Source organism: Staurois parvus, unplaced genomic scaffold (assembly GCF_062004578.1).
Source record: "Staurois parvus isolate SC_StPar_1 unplaced genomic scaffold, SC_StPar_1.0 ptg000581l, whole genome shotgun sequence".
Classification (NCBI taxonomy): Eukaryota; Metazoa; Chordata; class Amphibia; order Anura; family Ranidae; genus Staurois; species Staurois parvus.
In genome coordinates, this window is record NW_028318377.1 from 3,994,926 (window position 1) to 4,015,580 (window position 20,655).

Genomic DNA, 20,655 nt, shown 5'->3' on the forward strand with positions numbered 1-20,655 from the left:
GTGTTCCGTGGAAATGGGTATCTGTCAAAGTCACTAAATCGCCTAGTCCAGTGGTCTCCAAACTGTGGCCCAAGGGCCAGATGTGGCCCTTTACTTGCTTTTATCGTTGCTTTCATCCAACGATACCAACAATGGGGCATAATTACCCCCCTGACACCAATGATGGGGCACAGTTCCTCCCAATGACACCAACAATGGTGCCCTATAACACCAAATGATGGGGTACAATTCATCCCAATGTCACCAATAATAAGGCACAATTTCTCCCATTAGATGGTGTAAAAAGGTTTTTCCTCCACTAATGTCAGGGCCTTTTTTTATGTCCAATGGCTACAGTCCGGCCCCCCAAAAGTCTGAAGGACAGTAAACTGGCTCTTTGTTTAGAAAGTTTGAAGACCCCTGACCTAGGCAATTGGAAGTTCTCCTTCCCTCCCTCCCACCCCATAGTCTTCTGAGACACGTCACAGGTTCCAGAAGACTACGGGACCATTCACAATGTGCAGCGAAGCTCGCGCATGCGCAGTGGGCACCAAGCTGTGTGGCCGTAAGCTGTCACAGCCAGGTGCCCACAGTTAGGATGCTGGCGCTGAGGACTAAACACGATCCCCCGGCGACCCCTCAGGTAAGCACATCACTGGATCCTAGCACAGGTAAGTGTCTGATTATTACAAGTCAGCAGCTACAGTTTTTGTAGCTGCTGACTTAATTTTCTGAACACCAACTGGAGTTTTCTTTAAGGAAAGCTTTGCTATTCTGTTTAAGGTGCTGGAAGTTTCTTCCTCATATGCTCAGGGCTTCACTGGAATTTATGGCAACTTGGAAGGATCAAAAAACAAGCCCTGTATTGATATATAATCAACCATATGACAATTTCATTCTTGCTGCGATCAAAACTGACATTCTCAAACCAAAATACTGTCCACCATACTGTGGGAAAAATGTTGATATCATTACACATCCAATTTCTTGTAGAGCTCCTCGTGGAAGATTCTTGCTCTTTACATGCTCTTCATCAGGGGTTCAACTATAACGGCTGGTGCAAAATTACCACGGGAAGGTTGTACACCAGCTACCCTGGAAAGCTTAGACAGCCCATACATTAGTCATTTTTGTTTTTCGTTCAATCAGCAAGTTGAACGAAAAAATAAATAATTACCCGATTGCCCCATACACACATTCAAGGTGAATGGGAGAATCACTCCAGCTATAGCTGACAGTACTGATCTTGTGGAAATTTTCTAACATGCTGGTTGTACAGAAGTCAATCAGTAGATCAATTTCTGTACAGCCCATATGTGAATGGAAATTCAGCCGGTCCCTGCTGAACTGGCAGAATTTTGATCCATGTATGGCCAGCTTAAGGATCCATGACAGGTATTTACTGTTCTCCGTGTCCCTGCTAGGTAGATTCTAGATCCTCTTCATTGTCCTGTCTTGTGACCATTGTCACTGAGACAGAATCCAGAATTCTAAATTCTACAGTTGACACCAAAACAAGAGGTGAGAGTGCATCCTCCAGCAGGGACAACTGCACCTGTGACAGCTTTCTAAGAAGGGTATAGTGTCCCTTCAAAGCATGTACGCCCCAAATACTCTATTCTACAACCTTCATAAGAGCAAATACACATTCAATACCCAGATCATACAATATTCTAAAAAGAGCATACTTCTGTCGGAATTATATGAAATCCAGTCACACCCCCCCCCCCCCCTCTGATCATTAAAGTATTTGTAAATGAAATTAACAGCTCTTTAAAAAGACAGAACTCATTTTAGGCTTTACAGCTCCTTTAACTTGTCAGGTCGGCATTCATTTCCAAGCCATCATGTTTCCATTGAAATCATACTTCCGAGCAGATGGCTTGATAAGACAGAACAATGGGCTACATAAATGTGAATTCTCACAATTTAATAACCTGATGAACAAAGATCAAGACCCTTTCCTACTGTACCTTATCTTGTGATCAAATTAATCCACTCATCTTATCTCTGGCCAGCTAGTAAATTATCAGCAAATTCATGTACTGGGAGCAGTATTTGACCTTGTAAAATGGGGCTGAAAGCTCTGAGGTTGACAGGTCAGCCTGTTAAACTCATGCACACATAAAATGTACAGCAGTAGTAGAATTCGGTCACTGTTGCATACACAAACGTTTGCAAGTAGAACTGCAGTGTGGCCACAAGGCTATTGTGTGTAATACATGTACAGTTTACCAAAAAAAAACCTAACATTTTAGATTTTATTTATTTATTGTAAGCATGACTTGTTGTCATTAGAGCCCAATTTCTAGAAACGTGAACTGCTTGTTTTGGTCTAGGGGGCTTGAAAAAGGACATTTACTTACCCAATTCTTCACATTGCTAGATTGGTCCACACAAAGTCTTCTCCCTTATGCTCCAGTGATCTAAGGTCCTGACTTCATCTAGACCAGTGGTCTCCAAACTGTGGCCCAGGGGGCTACAGTTACGGCCCTTTGCTTGCCTTTATCTGGCCCTTGACACAATATTCCTCCCACTGATACCTTCGATGGGGCACCATTCCTCCCACTAAGACCAATGATGGGGCACTATTCCTCCGACTGATACCAGTGATAGGGCACTATTCATGCCGTTGACACAATAATAAAGCACTATTCCTTCCACTGACACCAATGACGGGCATTATTCCTCCCACTTACACCAAAGATAAGACACTGCTCCTCCCACTTACACCATCAATGGAGCACTCTCTCCCCCAGTGAAACCAATGATGAGGCACTATTTCATCTAGTGACATCAATGATGGGGCACTATTACTCCTACTGACACCAATGATGGGGCACTATTCCTCCTACTGACACCAATGATGGGGCACTATTACTTCCACTGGCAACAACAATGGGGCACTATTCCTCCCTCTTACACCATCAATGGGGCACTATTCCTCCTACTGAGACCAACAATGGGGCATGATTCCATCCAGTGACATCAATGATGGAGCATTATTCCTCTCACTTACACCAATGGTGGGGCACTACTTCCACTGACACCAATGATGGGGCACGATTCCTCCCACTTACACCAATGATGGGGCACTATTTCTTCCACTTACACCAACAATGGGGCACTGTTCTTCTCACTGACACCAATGATGGGGCACTCTTTACCCCACTGACACCAATGATGCGGCACTATTCCTCCCACAGATATCAATGATGGGGCATTTTCTACTTCCACTGGCCACAGTCTAGCCCTCCTAAAGCCTGAAGGACAGTAAACTGGCCCTTTGTTTGGAAAGTTTGGAGATCCCTGATCTAGACCACTGTAGGTTCCATAGCCTAGCAGTGGACTTGAGAATGTAGAGGCCAATTATTCATGGCTGTGACCTGCTATCAGCTGTGTACGATCACAGCCAAGAGCTCTGTGTTGGTAAACAACACAGCTCTGTACAGAGGAAGTGATCTGAAATTCTCTTTACTTAGATCTTAGAGATCATTTAGTAAAAGCAGCACACTTTACACATATTACATATAGTTAGACACACTTTAACCCCTTGATTGCTCCAAAATGTTAACCCCTTCTTAGCCAGTACCATTAGTACAGGGGCAGTGTATAGTATCACTGATCACTGCACAAAAAGTGGTTCTAAAGGCTCAAGGTTGTTACCTTCATGCATTCTATGTATGAAGGTAAAAAACCTTCAGTGTGCAGCGGCTCCCCCCCCCAATGCTCACCTGAGCATGACCTCGGTCCAACGTTGTCCATAGGAGTCCTGGCTCTACCGCGTCGTCTCCTCCTCATTGGCTAAGACTATGGCTCCCACTGCTCTCAATTACAACCAGTGAGGAGAGAGTGGGAGGCAGGACAGAGTGCCGCTGTATGTCTTATCTTTAGTGGGGGGGGGGGGGCCAGGATCGCTAGCAGGGGACCCAAGAAAATGAAGCTCGGGCATGTGCAGGAGTGCCGGAACTGTCAATCACAGCCTGTGAGGAGGGAGCGGGGGCAGGGCCGAGTCCCGCTGTGCTTTGTCTTATGGGTGCAGAGAGTGTGGCTCGGGCGCAAGCATGCACCAGTGCCCCCATAGCAAGCAGCTTGCAATGAGGGCACTGCTCAGGGGGGGAGGAGCCAGAATTGCTGGCGGGGGACCTGAGAAGAGGAAGATTGGGGCTGCTCTGTGCAAAACCACTGTACAGAGAAGGTAAGTATAACATGTTTGTTATAAAAAAATAATAATCGAGGCTTGAGTATCACATTAATGTCACTGATGATGGCAGTTCATTTCAGATTGCCCGCTGCACTCCCACAGTCCCATTATTCGCTGATCACTGCCATTAGTAGTATTACTAAGTAGTATGCCATTAGTAGTATTAACATACCCAGTATATATACACATCATAGTTTGTAGGTAAAATAACTTTCATGCTAACCAAACGCTTATTGAGATTTTCTTTTTAATCAAAGACATTTAGCAGTAATACATTTTGGCCAAAATTAATAAAGAAATATGACTAATTTTTTATTGGATATCTTTTATAATAAAGTAGAAAATAATGTTTTTTTATTTAGCTTATATCACAAAAAAAAAAAAAAAAAACCCAGTGGTGACAAAATACCACCAAAAGAAAGCTATTTGCGTGAAAAAAATATAAAAATTTCATTTGGGTACAGTGTTGCATGCTTTAACAATTACCAGTTCAAATAGTACCATATAGCAAAAAATGGACTGGTCATAAATGGGGTACCTGGTACATTATAATAAACCAATACTCTATAAATTCCCACTGAAAAGTCAAACTTCCACCCTTGAAAGTGCAAATAACAAAAACCTTTTCAACAGTCCATACAGAACCCTCTCCCACAATCCCATATATATGTCCACACCTCAGTCCACAGTCCAAAATCAAAACCAAAATCCAAAAAATAAGAAATAGCAATAATCCAAATGTGTCCAAAATCTTCCCGCTCAATCCATGAGATCCTCAAAAAAACAAAATACAATATAGTGCATTATCCTTAATACATAATACTGTGAGTGATGTCATGCAATCACACTAGTGATAAACATAAATTAAATAAATAAATATAATTAAAAAGGTGAAGCCACCTTATCACTAGTGATCCAGTGAAACAACACTGCAATCGTGAAAAAAATGTAACCACACAGTGTAATTCAAGCCACAAAAATCCGTGACAGTAGTGCCAGAAACAGTGCCACACTCTGTTTAGGGGATACAATTGCAATTACCCTCTTGCTGTAAATCAGAAGACATTTAAGATTCCTTAATGCCACAAGGTAAACTTCCTACGAGGTGCGTCTTCCTCTCAGGAGTAAGCAATGGGGTCCCTTTTTCTTCATACGGTCATAAATCACAGATACCGAGGTCCCCGTTCCTCGCGGGGAAATAGGAGCAGACTCAGTGGAGTAAAAGGTAATACACTTTTATTTAGTAAACTTACATTTTAGAATATACCGTCCATCCTCTCTCTCGTCCATTCGCTGTTATGAGTGATTCAAAAATGGCCGCGCTGCTCCTTCCGGCTACAGCGTCTGACGTCACGACCTTGACGCGTTTCGTCACTTCCGACTTTTTCACAAGGGCACGAATTACACTGTGTGGTTACATTTTTTTCACGATTGCAGTGTTGTTTCACTGGATCACTAGTGATAAGGTGGCTTCACCTTTTAATTATATTTATTTATTTAATTTATGTTTATCACTAGTGTGATTGCATGACATCACTCACAGTATTATGTATTAAGGATAATGCACTATATTGTATTTTGTTTTTTTGAGGATCTCATGGATTGAGCGGGAAGATTTTGGACACATTTGGATTATTGCTATTTCTTATTTTTTGGATTTTGGTTTTGATTTTGGACTGTGGACTGAGGTGTGGACATATATATGGGATTGTGGGAGAGGGTTCTGTATGGACTGTTGAAAAGGTTTTTGTTACCTGGTACATTGCACGGTTCTTTTTAGGTTTTTGGGCTTTTTTTTTTTTAAGAACTTTACTGAAATGTGACATTTCATGAAGTTCTATTGGCTGTGGCAGAGAGCGAGGAGGTGGATTGCCTTACCTTCGCAACAGGGTGATATGAACCGGGCACATAGGAGACAAGGCATTTTGCCTAGTCTTAGTGTGGTACTGTCCTGGAAAAGTTGCCCAACGCAGTCTCACTGCACCTGGTGTGAATGGACCCTTACTCTCCCCCAGGCCTAAACAAGCAGTTCACCCTTGCAGTGCAGGCACAGCTGCAATGCAATGGAGAATTTTCACATTTCCCAAGTTGGGCTATAGGCCCTAACCAGTCACCTAGTTGTACCAGGAATTCAAAGGATGTAAAGCGGAACTTCAGGCATAAAAACTCTAATTAAAATATATTCCTCAATAGCTGCAAAAGGATGTCAACAAATGCCTTTTCAATCGCAGATATTACTTTCTAAAAGTAGCAGTGAGATCATCACTGTGCGGTGCATAGCCTGTGCAGATAAAAGCTGTGGGAAAGCTCAGCAGTTCCCCCCATTACAGCCTGAGTGCAGGGAACTACAGGAGGGCAAGAGAGCAGTAGTGGCTGGTCTTTATTATAGGAACCTCCTGCACAGAGGCAAATGTTGGTTTACTTTAGGTGAATAGGCTGTTTTGCAATTTTTTTGCTGTGTTTGTCCCTTTCAAACAGATTCACGCTTTCTAAATCTTAGAGCTGTAATCAGAAGAGAAGGAAAAGAAGAAAAATATTTTTTAACCCATTCCAGTAACAACTGCCTAAGAAAAGAATTCCTAAGACTTTGCAGATACCTTCTCTCACTCCCTGTTGCGTCGTTAGGACAGATATGATTTGAAATCTCCTCACTGGGGCAAGACAGCAATATATAAATTAGGTTCCAACACTTTCTTATTCTTTTTTTATTCTTAGATAAGTTTGGCTATATATACACACTTTAAACAATATTTTAGGTGTTTAACCCTGTCGCTGCCAGGCCCTGTGCTCAAAATCTGGAAGCATTCATTGTTCACTTACAGCTTTCAGAGTTTGTAAAAGACCCTCAAACCATACATTTTCTGAAAGCACACGACTAGTAGAATAAAAAGAAGGTGCTACTGATCTTTAATTCCTCTCAATATTTGTACAAATGTTTATCAAAACAAGATTTTACAAAATTCCTGCTAAATTCCTACTAAATATAAACGCTTAACCTGTATTGAGTTAATAAATAACAAATATTTGTACATTTTAAGTTGCGCCTTTTTGCGAAATGGTGAAAATCGAACGTATGCAAAAATGTAAGTATCCAAAATTCTCTGAAAGCTGTAAGTAAAAAATGAAAATCTTCAGGTTTTTAGAGTTTGTAAAAGCCCCTCCCCAAACCATATATTTTCTGAAAGCACATAACTTGTAGAATAAAAAGATACTACAGATTTTTAAGGCCCTGCGATATTGGTGCAAATGTTTATCAAAACATATTTTTTTTCTAAAAACACACTACAATCGTTATTAGCAGATAAATACACAGCAAATTTTACAAAACCCCTGCTAAATTCCTACTAAATATAAAAGCTTAACCCGTGTTGAGTTAATAAATAATAAAGATTTGTAAAATTTTAAGTAGCGCCTTTTTGTGAAATGGTTAAAATTGAACGTATGCAAAAATGTAATTGTAGGTGCATGACTCCAAGTTAGTGTGAGTTTAGGGACATGCACCCACACGGATGTCAAGTTGGGAATAGTGGCTGTGTACATGCAGCCAGTGCATCCCAATTCATATGAATGGGACTGCCTGCACAGAAATGCATGGAACACCTGTGCATTCCCGTGCAGCTAAACACTGCCTCACAGTAGTATGACCCATGTGAACAAATCCTTAGGCCTTGTTTACATTTACAGTTGTGGGGCAGAAAAAATGAGCGATTGAGCTGCATTTCTGCTGCCTGCCAACTGCCCCCCATAAGATGCAATAGGCAGTGGAGGGGCGTGTTGAAGACCAGGCTTTTTTTGGCACTTTTTGTTTACATATAACAGTTTTTTTGCTAGAAAATGACTTAGAACCCCCAAACATTTTTTTTTTCTAAATAGACCCTAGAGAATAAAATTGGTGAGTTTTGCAATTTTATATGTCGCACGATGTTTGTGCAGCAGTTTTTCAAATGCAATTTTTCGGAAAACAAACTTTTTTTTGTTTTTTTTGTTTTTTTAATGCAAAAAAAAATACATAACCCACATTTTTGGTAAAATCTCTGTAAAATGGTAACCTTTAAAGGTTACCACTTTACAGAGGAGATCTAGTGCTAGAATTACTGCCCATGATCTGACGTTCGTAGCGATACCTCACATATGTGGGACAGTCGCTGTTTGCATGCATGCGGGACCAAAGTGCGAGTTTGCCTTTGCGCACTAGCCTAGGGGGTGGAGCAGTGGAACTTTAATCTTTTTTTTTTTTTATTAAATTTTATTATTTATATACTGTTGCTTTACATTTTTTTTTGTCTTTGATCATTTTTATTGCTGTCACAAGGAATGTAAACATCCCTTGTGACAGCAAAAGACACGTGACAGGCACTCTTTATGGAGGGATCTGGGGTCCAAATGGCGCAGATGACATCCAGGTAAACCATAAGTGATGTCAGGTCATCGCTTCCGGATTACCGCTATGGAGACCTGATCAAAGCCGACCCCAGCTTTGTTTCGGAATCTGGCAAGCCAACGGACGTGCCAACTGATTGCTTGGGCCTCCCAGTTGGATATTGAGAGGAAGGATGCGAGAAGGGTGGGGAGGGGACCGCTCTGATTGCTATTACAAAAAAGCCGACTGCCAGCTATAAAAAGTGGTACTGGGGTGATTCAGGCATCACCCCAGTACAACTACTTGCATCACAATAGCATACCAAGTATGTGACTATGCGGCAAGTGGCTAAATGCTGCAGCTGTGATGCTTCGCTGCCTGCCTGCGGCACAGTTGACCTGACTTGTAGTGATGCTGTCTTCTGAATGCCACACATTCATTTATCAGCAAAAATGGGGTTAAAACTGGTGTTGAGGAGGCATCGAATCGCTTCCTCACCTCCTTTCAGTATAATGAATGAGATAGGAGTTTCGGAGGGGGGGATATGGGATAGGGGGGTGCTGTTGCTGGGGGTGAGGATTGGTCCTGGGGGAGGTGAAGGCAGGAGAGAGTCGGTGGGGGGGGGGGGGGGGGCGGCGCAGTGCAGGCATTTTTAGGGAGTGAAGGAGGGGAAGAAGCAGCGGGTGGGATGTAGAAAAACATCAGCGGGGGGGGGGGTTATTTTAGGTGAATAGCTCTCATCAGTGGCTTGATGATCAGAGCTATTGTTTTGTTCAGCAGAGTCTGCTGAGCATTTCTGCTATAAGGTCATGGTCAGTGACCATGAGCCGGTAGCAGAGGAGGAATGTAGATCTGTATGGCGTACGGACCTGGCCTGCTGGAAGCAGTGCTCTAGGTTCGTATACCGTACGGACCTGGCCTGCTGGAAGCAGTGCTCTAGGTTCGTATACCGTACGGACCTGGCCTGCTGGAAGCAGTGCTCTAGGTTCGTATACCATACAGACCTAGCAGTGAAAGTGTTAAAGGTGGCCATACTTGCTTCAATAAGGAATCAATGACTTTAGCAAAAATCTTTTCCGACTGGAGTAATCGATACAACTTATACAATCTATATGCCATGTAGGGAAACGGATATCAAATGATAGTAAAGTGGTTCTAAAGGTTCCCCCCTACCAGACTTCCTAATACACACCTGAGCCCAATCCTGATTCAGCGCTGTGCATCAGAGGAGACTCAGACAGAAGCGGGAGCTATTGGCTCCCACTACGGTCAATAACAGACAGTGAGGAGGGAGCAGGGATGGGGCTGAGCCACGCTTTGTGCGCCAATGGACACACAGAGCGGGGGCTCAGGAGCAAGCTCGTATGAGTGCCCCCATAGCAAACGGCTTTCGATGGTGGGCACTCAGGAAGGGGGATGAGCCATGAGTGCCAGCGAAGGACTCGAGAAGAAGAGGATTGGGGCTGCTCTGTGCAAAACCAATGCAAAAAGCAGGTGATTATGACATGCTTTTTTATTAAAATAGATTTGATTGTATTGTATGATTGTAAGTTAATCGATCACAACTCTATTTCCAACATGTAATCTCATAATCCAATCAATCAAAATATTGTATAAATGTACAAAGTATCTCAGTGCTGCCAAACTGTGTAAAACGATTGATAATTTTGCATCCTGGATAATGATAATCAGATCCAATCTAAATAGAATCTAAATCAATCATAAGGGATGTTATGGCAATTTGATGGCTTGCAGATGTGGATTTTTAACATAAGTGGCTAGAGTGAGCTGACATCCTACATTACACCATATATTATAGGTCTGTAAACCTCAGATACAGTTGCAAGAAAAAGTATGTGAACCCCTTGGGATTACGTGGAGTTTTGCATGAATTGGGCATAAAATGTGCTCTGAACGTCATCTAAGTCACAACAATAGAAGAACATAGTCTGCTGAACATAATACTACACAAACATTAGATATTGCCATGGTTTAATTGCACAGTGCAGGGAGGAAAAAGTATGTGAGGCCCTAGCTTAATGACTTCTCCCAGAGCTAATTGGAGCCAGGCGTGAGCCAACCTTGACTCCAATCAGTGTGATGATATTGGATGTGTTGCTGACAGCTGTCCTGCCCTTAAAAAACACACACCTGTTTTGGGTTTACTGGTTTCAAGAAGCACTGTCTGATGTGAACCATGCCTCGCAGAAAAGAGCTCTCAGAAGACCTACGATCAAGAATTGTTGACTTGCATGAAGCTGGAAAGGGTTACAACATATCTCCAAAAGCCTTGATGTTCATGTGTCCACGGTAAGACAGACTGTCTACAAATGGAGAAAGTTTAGCACTGTTGCTACTCTCCCTAGGCGTGGTCATCCTGTAAAAATGACTGCAAGAGCACAGCGCAGAATGCTGCATGAGGTAAAGAAGAATCCCAGAGTGTCAGCTAAAGACCTACAGAAATCTCTGGCACATGCTAACATTTTTGTTGACACATCTACAATAAGGAAAACATTAAACAAGAATGGAGTACATGGGAGGACACCACGGAGGAAGTCATTGCTGTCCAAAAAGAATATTGCAGCACGTTTGAAGTTTGAAAAAGAGCACCTGGATGTTCCACAGCACTACTGGCAAAATATACTGTGGACAGATGAAACCAAGATTGAGTTGTTTGGGAAGAACACACAACACTATGTGTGGAGAAAAAAAAGGCACAGCACACCAACATCAAAACCTCATCCCCACTGTAAAACATGGCGGAGGGAGCATCATGGTTTGGGGCTGCTTTGTTGCCTCAGGGCCTGGACGGATTGTTGTCATTGATGGGAAAATGAATTCCAGAGTTTATCAAGACATTTTGCAGGAAAACGTACGATCATCTGTCCGCCAACTGAAGCTCTGCAGAGGATGGATGATGCAACAGGACAATGACCCAAAGCATACAAGTAATTCAACAAAACAATGGCTGCAACAGCACAGAATACGCCTTTTGGAGTGGCCCAGTCAGAGTCCTGACCTCAACCCGATTGAAATGCTGTGGCATGACCTTAAGAGAGCGATTCACACCAGACATCCCAAGAATATTACTCCAGATCGTTGTGCAGGTCTGATCTGCAACTACAGGAAACGTTTGGTTGAGGTTATTGCTGCCAAAAGGAGGGTCAACCAGTTATTAAGTCCAAAGGTTCACATACTTTTTCCTCCCTACACTGTGAATGTTTACATGTTATGTGCAATTAAACCATGGCAATATCTAATGTTTGCATAGTATTATGTTCAGCAGACTGTGTTCTTCTATTGTTGTGACTTAGATGACGTTCAGAGCACATTTTATGCCCAATTCATGCAAAATTCCACGTAATCCCAAGGGGTTCACATACTTTTTCTTGCAACTGTATTTTCTCACACTACAGCAACTATCCAGCACTGCTTAGCTTACAGAGCAAAAGTTTGTTTTTTTTTTTAAATATTTTTTACATTAGGTCACATTACTACTTCTCTTCAGCTCAGCATGGGCTGGGACTGATACACAGTACATCCTGGTGACATCATTTCAGCTCACACCCTCCCCCGAGGCTATTTGAGCAGAATGGAGATTTCCATTTTTTTTTTATCTGCCCTGCTAGCATTGCTGCCCTGGCATAAGCAGCTGGGAGGATTACACCCACACAGTAAGCCAAGAGTAGGTACAACCTACTTGATACAGGAAGGAGAGCATGCACACTGTGGTGGCAATGCCGCAGAGGATCTATGAGCATGCACATCGTTGCCACCAAGGATGCCCCCAATGACTGGTGGGATGAACAGGTAATTTTTATAAAAAGAGATTTTTTTGGAGAGACAAGGGCCACAGAGATGCTATAAAAAATATTGGAAAGGTATTTTGGTCCTTTTTGTTTTTGGCTTTACAAAAAACTTTATTGTGCTGAGGGGTCTAAAAGAAAATCAAAATCAAGGGAATTGAAAAGTTTCCCTGAAATAAAACCATTATCCACCAAAGTCACTGTAGGGTTAGGTAAATCCTAAGTATAAACTTCTCCTATTTGGCTGCTTTTTGCCTGTTAAAAAGAGTAACTCCACTTTTGTTGAAAAAAAAAAAAAAAAAAAATTCCCTCTGGGCGATCTATGTACATTGCAATGATTTTAATAAACTTTGTTGCAGATTCCTACCTTTTGTTATTCTGTGTCCATGTGCAAAATTAATGTCAGTGGGAGTGGCTTTACAATCATCAATGAGGAAAGTTGCAGGGTCTGTATCCCATTAGATATAATTTTCCTTTTGGAGTATCTCACCAAAAATTTAATTTCTGTTACAGTGGGATGCACAAAATCTGATTTCTCATAGTGCAGACTTCTGGGAAAATCAGTGAGCCAATCACACAAGCAGGAAATTACATTGGGGGGGGGGTGTTCTGTATATCATTTGTGTACAGAAAGCGATCCAGGTTGCCATATTGCATTTTACATAAATTACAGTGCCGCAGGCTGAAAAGGAAAGCTAATTTTTAATAACATTCAATTGCAATATGACTTGTGTTGCAATTTTATACGCTATATTATTTTTCTCCAATAAAGTGGAGACACCCTTTAAATATACATTTGAAAGTGTTTTGTTATATTGGTTTGATAAATAATAAATAAAATACCCGTTGATCTTGCTGGAGCTGTTAGCTTCCTGTGCTGTCTGTCTGTGTGGACTACTATCACATATATGGTTTTCTGGGGACTACAAAAACCACCTTCCACTGTTAAGGACAATAAGAGTGGGGCAGGGGTCTGTCATCCTATCTTATTTCTGTTGTCCTAATACAAAAGGGCTAGTACACATGATCATAGGACAGGAAGAGTGTTCGTGGCGTGTAAATAAAAGGAAAAAAGCTAGAAAAAAAAATTAAATGTAGCCACCATATCTAATGACTTGTAAACTGCAACGTTTTAAATTTTTGTTTTCGTGTTTAGATACTCTTAAAAAAATCCTACACGCCTATGCTTTATACAAACCTTATTACATAGAAGATAAAGAAAAATACTTCTAACCTCATCGATTTAAAAAAAAAAAAAAAAAAAAAGTGACTTTTACCCCATATACATGTTACCACATACACTAACCGCCATCTCTGTTTAACGGCAGATTTTATTTCTGGTACATTAAAATAATAACAGCGGGGCCATTTGTGTAGAGTTTACCTTATTCTTTGCCCTAATATTAAAATATTTTGTGATCTCATTACTCGCATACCGGTAGCAAAAAAGCTAATGTGCGTGCCTTTATAAAGCGCATAGCGTAGCTCCTCGCATGGCTCAGTTTTATATACCCGGAGAAACCTCAGAGAGAGTATAATTGTACAATGCCAGGAGGTGTCATATCACTCCTTATAATGGGATTTAATTAAACAGATTTACTGTAATTCGAGCGCGCCAGGAAAAGCCATTTACAAGAGAGGCGTGTGAAGCGGTATATTTTTCTTCCCCGGGAAATAAATATCCTTTTATAAATATTCCTTTGTAGTGCACATAACAGCGGCAGGCTTTAAACTACATGGCTACATGACTGAATGAAATAAGCCCGCAGTCTCGGCTGCCTTTTCCCCTACAAAGTATTTGTTTATCTGCGGCCAATCGCGCCTTTCCTATCTCTGTAATGACTTCCTTGCAGCAGTCTGAGAGATTACGCACACTAGTGATCCTTTTATTACTTCATAATGGCTGTTTATTTACTTTACTGCTGCAGTTACATGCTGGGATAAAGCTTCTCGCAGCTGGGCAAACTCACCATACTCTGCGCGAAGGTGGTCTGGAATGTGAGGTTCGTAACCTTCCTTCTCTGGAACCTCCTCAAAATCATCTTCATCCTCATCCTCACTGGCTCGTACCTAAAATATTATAACACAAGTGGAACGTTAAAAGACAAAAACTAGGCTAGGTGTCATTTGCATTGAAATTAACCATAGAACATAACCTCAAGAAAAGGAAAATAAAGTTTATGGTATCCCCATTGAGGCCTCTCTTCTATATTATGCTATGGTCAGGGGCGAACTGACCATTTGGAAACTTAGGCACTACCCGAGGGCCCGGGGACAGTAGGGGGCGCCATGAGATGCCCCGGGTACCTTTTTAATAGGATTGAGTTTGGGTAAGGACACAGGGGACCCATGATCTCCTATTGCCCGGGGGCCTCATGAATTGTCAGTCCGCCCCTGGCTATGGTAGAGCCTGGAACAATTAGGAGTTTTACTTATTGGTTTCCATCTGACATATGATGCTATATCTGGAGAGTATTAGGGGAGCATGGGTCCCTTAACCCTAAATGATCATTAAGGAGCAAGGTTTCATGGATTTGCTCGGTGATGCGGCTATATGCAGTATCTTCCACCGTGCTTACGATGAGTGTAGCCATATTAATAGTTAGGAAAATGAAAAAAAGCATCACAGTACTTAACTGTGTGGCTGCAAGTGCACTAATATGGCTACAATCACCTTAAATATGGATTTGCTCCAAGGCTGCAATCTGCTTTCCAGATTCTTTACCATGGACTGCTGAATAAAAAAATAAATAAATAAATAAAGAAGATCAGGATAGGAGTACTTATAGAGTTCCCCGGACTACCATCAAAGGCACCAACAGGAGATCCTGTACAATAAATTTGGCATAGAATGTGGGTGTGAAGTTACAAAACACAGAAACACTTAATTTGAACTTTACTCTGTGAAAATAATGGGAAGGTAGACTCCAAAAAAGGAACCTATTGCCACAATCACCTTAAACATGGATTTGCTCCAAAGCTACAATCTGCTTTCCCGATTTTTTTTTTTTTAACATGGACTGCTGCTTTAAAAAAAAGAAGACCAGGATACGGGTGCTTTCCAGATTTTTTTCCCCCAAATTGGCACAGAATGTGGGTGCGAAGTGACAAATAAAACAGAAACCCTTATTTGAACTTTACTCTGTGAAAATAATGGGAAGGTAGACTCCAAAAAGGAACCTATTGCCACAATCACCTTAAACATGGATTTGCTCCAAAGCTACAATCTGCTTTCCTGATTTTTTACCATGGACTGCTGCTTTAAAAAAGACCAGGATAGGGGTGCTTTCCAAATTATTTTTCCATGGGCTGCTGGGAAAAAAAAAAAAAAAGGGACGACCAGGAGGAGTACTTTCCAGATTTTTTCACCATGGACTGCTGGATAAAAAAGACCAGGATAGGAATCCTTACAGGGCCAGAGTACCCCTGCCTACCATTAAAGGTGCAAATAGGAGATCACATATAATATTGGCATGAAATGTGTCCTATTGGGTGTGCCTTGATGCAATATAACATAGAAACCCTTATTTGAACTTTACCATGTGAAAATTAGGGCGAAGTAGAATCCAAAAAGTAACCCTTTGCCACAATCACTTTAAATATGGATTCGCTCCAAAGCTACAATCTGTTTTCCAGATTTTTTATCATGGACTGCTGAATTAAGAGAGACCAGGATAGGAGTGCTTGCCACATTTTTTTTTATTTAACCATGGAGTGCTGGAAACAAAAATAGAAGTTCATGTATAATAACATTGGCATGGAACATGGCCTTATGGGTGCACCATGACACAATAACATAGAAACACTTTTTGAACTTTAGTATGTGAAAAAAGGGGACAGTATACACCAAAAAGGAACCATTTGCCAGTTCACTAAGTGAAGCTGCTGTGATCACCACATGATGGCAATTCGGTACAAGTTGACAGAAATCCCAGTTTGGACTAACCAATTTGCTGCCAATAATTTTAATGCAGGGTCGGCATGCATGAATTGGTATAGTATTGGCTTAAAATATTTAATATTAACTACTTATATTAATATAAGCAGTTGTAAAGCTTTAATTCTTCAAACAGTCCATTGGCATGTTTTTGAATTTCTACTCGTTACAATTATCCAATAATAAAAATCACCATATTAGCACATATTTATTCTTTTTTTTTTCCTCACAGTTCCCCCACAGATCAGAACACAAAGTGGCTGGTGGACATGTAACTTTTTGGTTCTTGCATCACAGATGGAAGTGATGTATGCCCGCAGGGACATGCATTTTAGGGTGGATGAATACCAGCTCTAACAGCAGCAGGCAGAAAATTACTCTGATGCAGGACATAGAAAAGTGTCTAATGCACAGGAGAGGAGAGCTGGTGAGCCAACAATGCTAGTCCAAAAATGGAAATTGGCATCAACCGTAAAATTTGGCAGAATACCCAGGTACTTTTGAATTGTACAGAACTTGATAACATAAATGCATTATACAAAAGGTAATTTTTTGGTGCATAAAAGGAATGGGATGTTTTTTATGTTGGGATATGTTGCCTGTCTACAGGCAACAGTGAAGCATGGGGGAGATTCCTTGGAAGTTTGGAGTTGAAATTTCTGTAAATGGAGTTGAAGATTTGGTCAGGATCAATGGTGTTCTCAATGCTGAGAAATACCGGTGGATACGTGTCTATCATGCCATACCATCAGGGAGGAGTGTGACTGGCCTCAAATGTATTCTGCAGCAGGACAACAACCCCAAACATTAAGAACCATCTTCTGCATAAAGAACGAGTCCTGGAAGTGATGATTTGGCCCCCACAGAGCCCTGATCTCAACATCATGGAGTCAGTCTGGGATTACATGAAGAGACAGAAAGATTTGAACCTTTGGGAAGATCTGTGGTTAGTTCTCCAAGATGTTTGGATCAACCTACCTGCCAAGTTCTTTAAAACTTGTGCGCAGAATTGATGCGGTTTTGAAGGCAAAAGGGTAGTCACACCAAATATTGATTTGGATTTTTCTTTTACTCATTTTGATATAAAAAAAAAAAAAAAAAAAACACATTAACGCTTCTATTTCTGAAAGCATTCTTGATTAAATATATACACACTGCTCAAAAATTAAAGGAACACTTTGAAAACACATCAGATCTCAATGGGGAAAAATATACTGAATATCTATACTGATATGGACTGGGTCAAGTGTTAGGAACGTAAGGATGCCCCATCGTTTGATGGAAATGAAGTGAAAAAATTATGCAGCAGGCTAGTCCATTTTGAAATTTCATTGAAGCAACTCAAAATGGTGCTCAGTAGTTTGTATGGCCCCCCACCTGCTTGTATGTATGCCAGACAATATCGGGGCATGCTCCTAATGAGACTACGGATGGTGTCCTGGGGTATTTCCTTCCAGATCTGGTCCAGGGCATCACTGAGCTCCTGGACAGTCTGAGATGCAACCTGGCTTTGTCAGATGGATGGAAACATGATATCCCAGGAGGTGTTCTATCGGATTTAGGTCAGGCAAGTATTGGGGGCCATTCAAAGGTATCAATTCCTTCAACCTCCAGGAACTGTCCGCATACTCTCGCCACATGAGGCTGGGCATTGTCGTGCACAAGGTGGAACCCAGGACCCATTGCACCAGCGTAGAGTCTGCCAATGGGTCTAAGGATTTCATCCCGATGCCTAATAACAGTCAGGGTGCCATTGTCTAACCTGTAGAGGTCTGTGCATGCCTCCATGGATATGCGTCCCCAGACCATCACTGACCCACCACCAAAATGGTCATGCTGAACCATGTCACAGGCAGCATTACGTTCTCCACAGCTTCTCCAGACCCTTTCACGTCTGTCACATGTGCTCAGGGCGAACCTGCTCTCATCTGTGAAAAGCACAGAGTGTCAGTGGAGGACCTGCCAATCCTGGTGTTCAATGGCAAATGCAACCCAGCTCTATGGTGCCGAGCAGTAAGCACAAGGTCCACTAGAGGACGTCAGGCCCTCAGGTCACCCTCATGAAGTCTGTTTCTGATTTTTTGGTCAGACATTCACACCAGTGGCCTGCTGGGGGTAATTTTGTAGGGCTCTGGCAGTGCTCATCCTGTTCCTCTTTGCACAAAGAAGCAGATACCTGTCCTGCTGATGGGTTAAGGACCTTCTATGGCCCTGTGCAGCTCTCCTAGACTAACTGCCTGTCTCCTGGAATCTTCTCCATGCTCTTGAGACTATGCTGGGAGACGCAGCAAACCTTCTGGCAATGTCACATATTGTTTTGCCATCCTGGAGGAGTTGAACTGCCTGTGCAACCTCTGTAGGGTCCAGGTATTGCTGCATGCTACCAGTAGTGACACTGACCCTAGCCAAATGCAGTGAAAAACAGTCAGAAAAGAGAAGTAGGAAAAAAATGTCAGTGGCCTCCACCTGTAAAACCATTCCTGTTTTGTGGGTCATCTCATTGTTGACCATCTAGTGCACCTGTTGGTAATGTCATTAGCACCAAAGCAGCCAAATCTGATTAACAACCCCCTCTGCTACTTAGATCAATATCCCAGGAGTTTAATTGACTTGATGCTATACTCTGATTAAAAAGTGTTCCTTTAATTTTTGTGCTCACCAGTGTCCTTATAGTTCTTTAAGAACTACAAGCCATTAGCCACAATGGATGATGGTACTTGTAGTCTATTAACCACAGCTCCAGAAGGTTTTACCCCTTCATGGCCAGGCCATTTTATGCTATTTAGTACTGTACTACTTTAACTGATAAATGCGCAGTCATACAACGCTAAACCCAAAGGAGATTACGATCATTTTTTTCTTTTAAATAGAGCTTTCTTTTGGTGGTAGTGAAGTCAGTGGGAGGGGGCATGAACACGCCACACCTGGAAGAGGCCAGTGCCGGTACAGGTATGTTGGTGTGCCTGTACAGGCTGCCTGTCTGCAGTACATTGCGAGCAGTCCACAAGTGATTAATTCACAGGAAAACAGCGAATGAATGACATGGTCATGTGAGCGGAGCCCCACATGGCCGGGCTGTATAATAATAATTATACAAGCACATATTTCTAGGAAACAATTTCATTTATTACTTTTTTGCAAATCATTCTGCACTGGATTTTCAGTTAAAGAGCTGGAGGAAGTGTCAATGAACTATGAGTTTGGCGATCACCGTGCACTATGTTCCATTGTGAACTACAAATCTCTCTGCCCTAGCGGCAGCTGGGACTTGTAGTTCATTCATTCACACATCTCTGTGAATAACAGAGTTAGGCAGCTGGAGCCCCACACACCAATATTTCAAAAGGGAGGAAGAAGAACCTCTGCCTTCAAGGGGTGGGAGGAAGGACTTACCATTTGCACCATGTTACACCTAAATATGGGTAATATGGTGCAAAAGGTGGAGTTAATCTTTAAAAAGTTGAAGAATATAAATCCAATACCTGTAGGCCATGTGCCTTTCCCCCTAGAAGCCTTATGAAAAACATCCTATAGCGATCTACAGTTCAAAAGATCTTATAAACAAATAGACTATGCATTCAAGGTAGGAGATAATAAAAAAAATAAAAACCAGGGCGGAGCCTAGGTGCTGACATCATGCCGCCAAGTCCGCAACACAGAGCAGCAGACATCTTGGTATGCGATACATTGCTTGTTCCATGTGGAATGTTTTCTATGGGATATTTTTACGATTATTAAAAATACTACACTATATATCAATCCCTGGGCTCTGTGTGGTGAGCATTTTTCCCTCAGGACCTTATCTGACTGGTAAAGTTGCTGGAATGTGGATGACGTACACCTCATGATATACAGGAAAAACTCAAAAAATTAGAATATCGTGCAAAAGTTCATTTATTTCAGTAATGCAACTTAAAAAGGTGAAACTAATATATGAGATAGACTCATTACATGCAAAGCAAGATAGTTCAAGCCGTGATTTGTCAGAATTGTGATGATTATGGCTTACAGCTCATGAAAACCCCAAATCCACAATCGCAGAAAATTAGAATATTGTGAAAAGGTGCAATATTCTAGGCTCAAAGTGTCCCACTCTAATCAGCTAATTAAGCCATAACACCTGCAAAGGGTCCTGAGCCTTTAAATGGTCTCCCAGTCTGGTTTAGTAGGAATCACAATCATGGGAAAGACTGCTTACCTGACAGTTGTGCAGAAAACCATCATTGACACCCTCCATAAGGAGGGAAAGACTCAAAAGGTAATTTCAAAAAAAGTTGGATGTTCCCAAAGTGCTGTATCAAAGCACATTAAAGATGCTTGAAGTCCAGTGTGAAGTTTCCACAGTCTGTGTTGATTTGGGGAGCCATGT

At 41.7% G+C, this 20,655-nt stretch overlaps 1 protein-coding gene across 3 annotated transcripts in view; it reads right to left on the reverse strand.

Annotated features, from left to right (window-relative positions):
• The window catches only part of UVSSA (UV stimulated scaffold protein A), a 189,569-nt gene that overhangs the window by 111,953 nt on the left and 56,961 nt on the right, over positions 1-20,655 (reverse strand). For all 3 annotated transcript variants that reach the window (XM_089692280.1, XM_089692281.1, XM_089692279.1), the window contains exon 8: positions 14,320-14,419. In XM_089692280.1, coding sequence (XP_089548406.1) covers positions 14,320-14,419 — 100 coding nt within the window. The remainder of the gene's footprint in view (positions 1-14,319; positions 14,420-20,655) is intronic.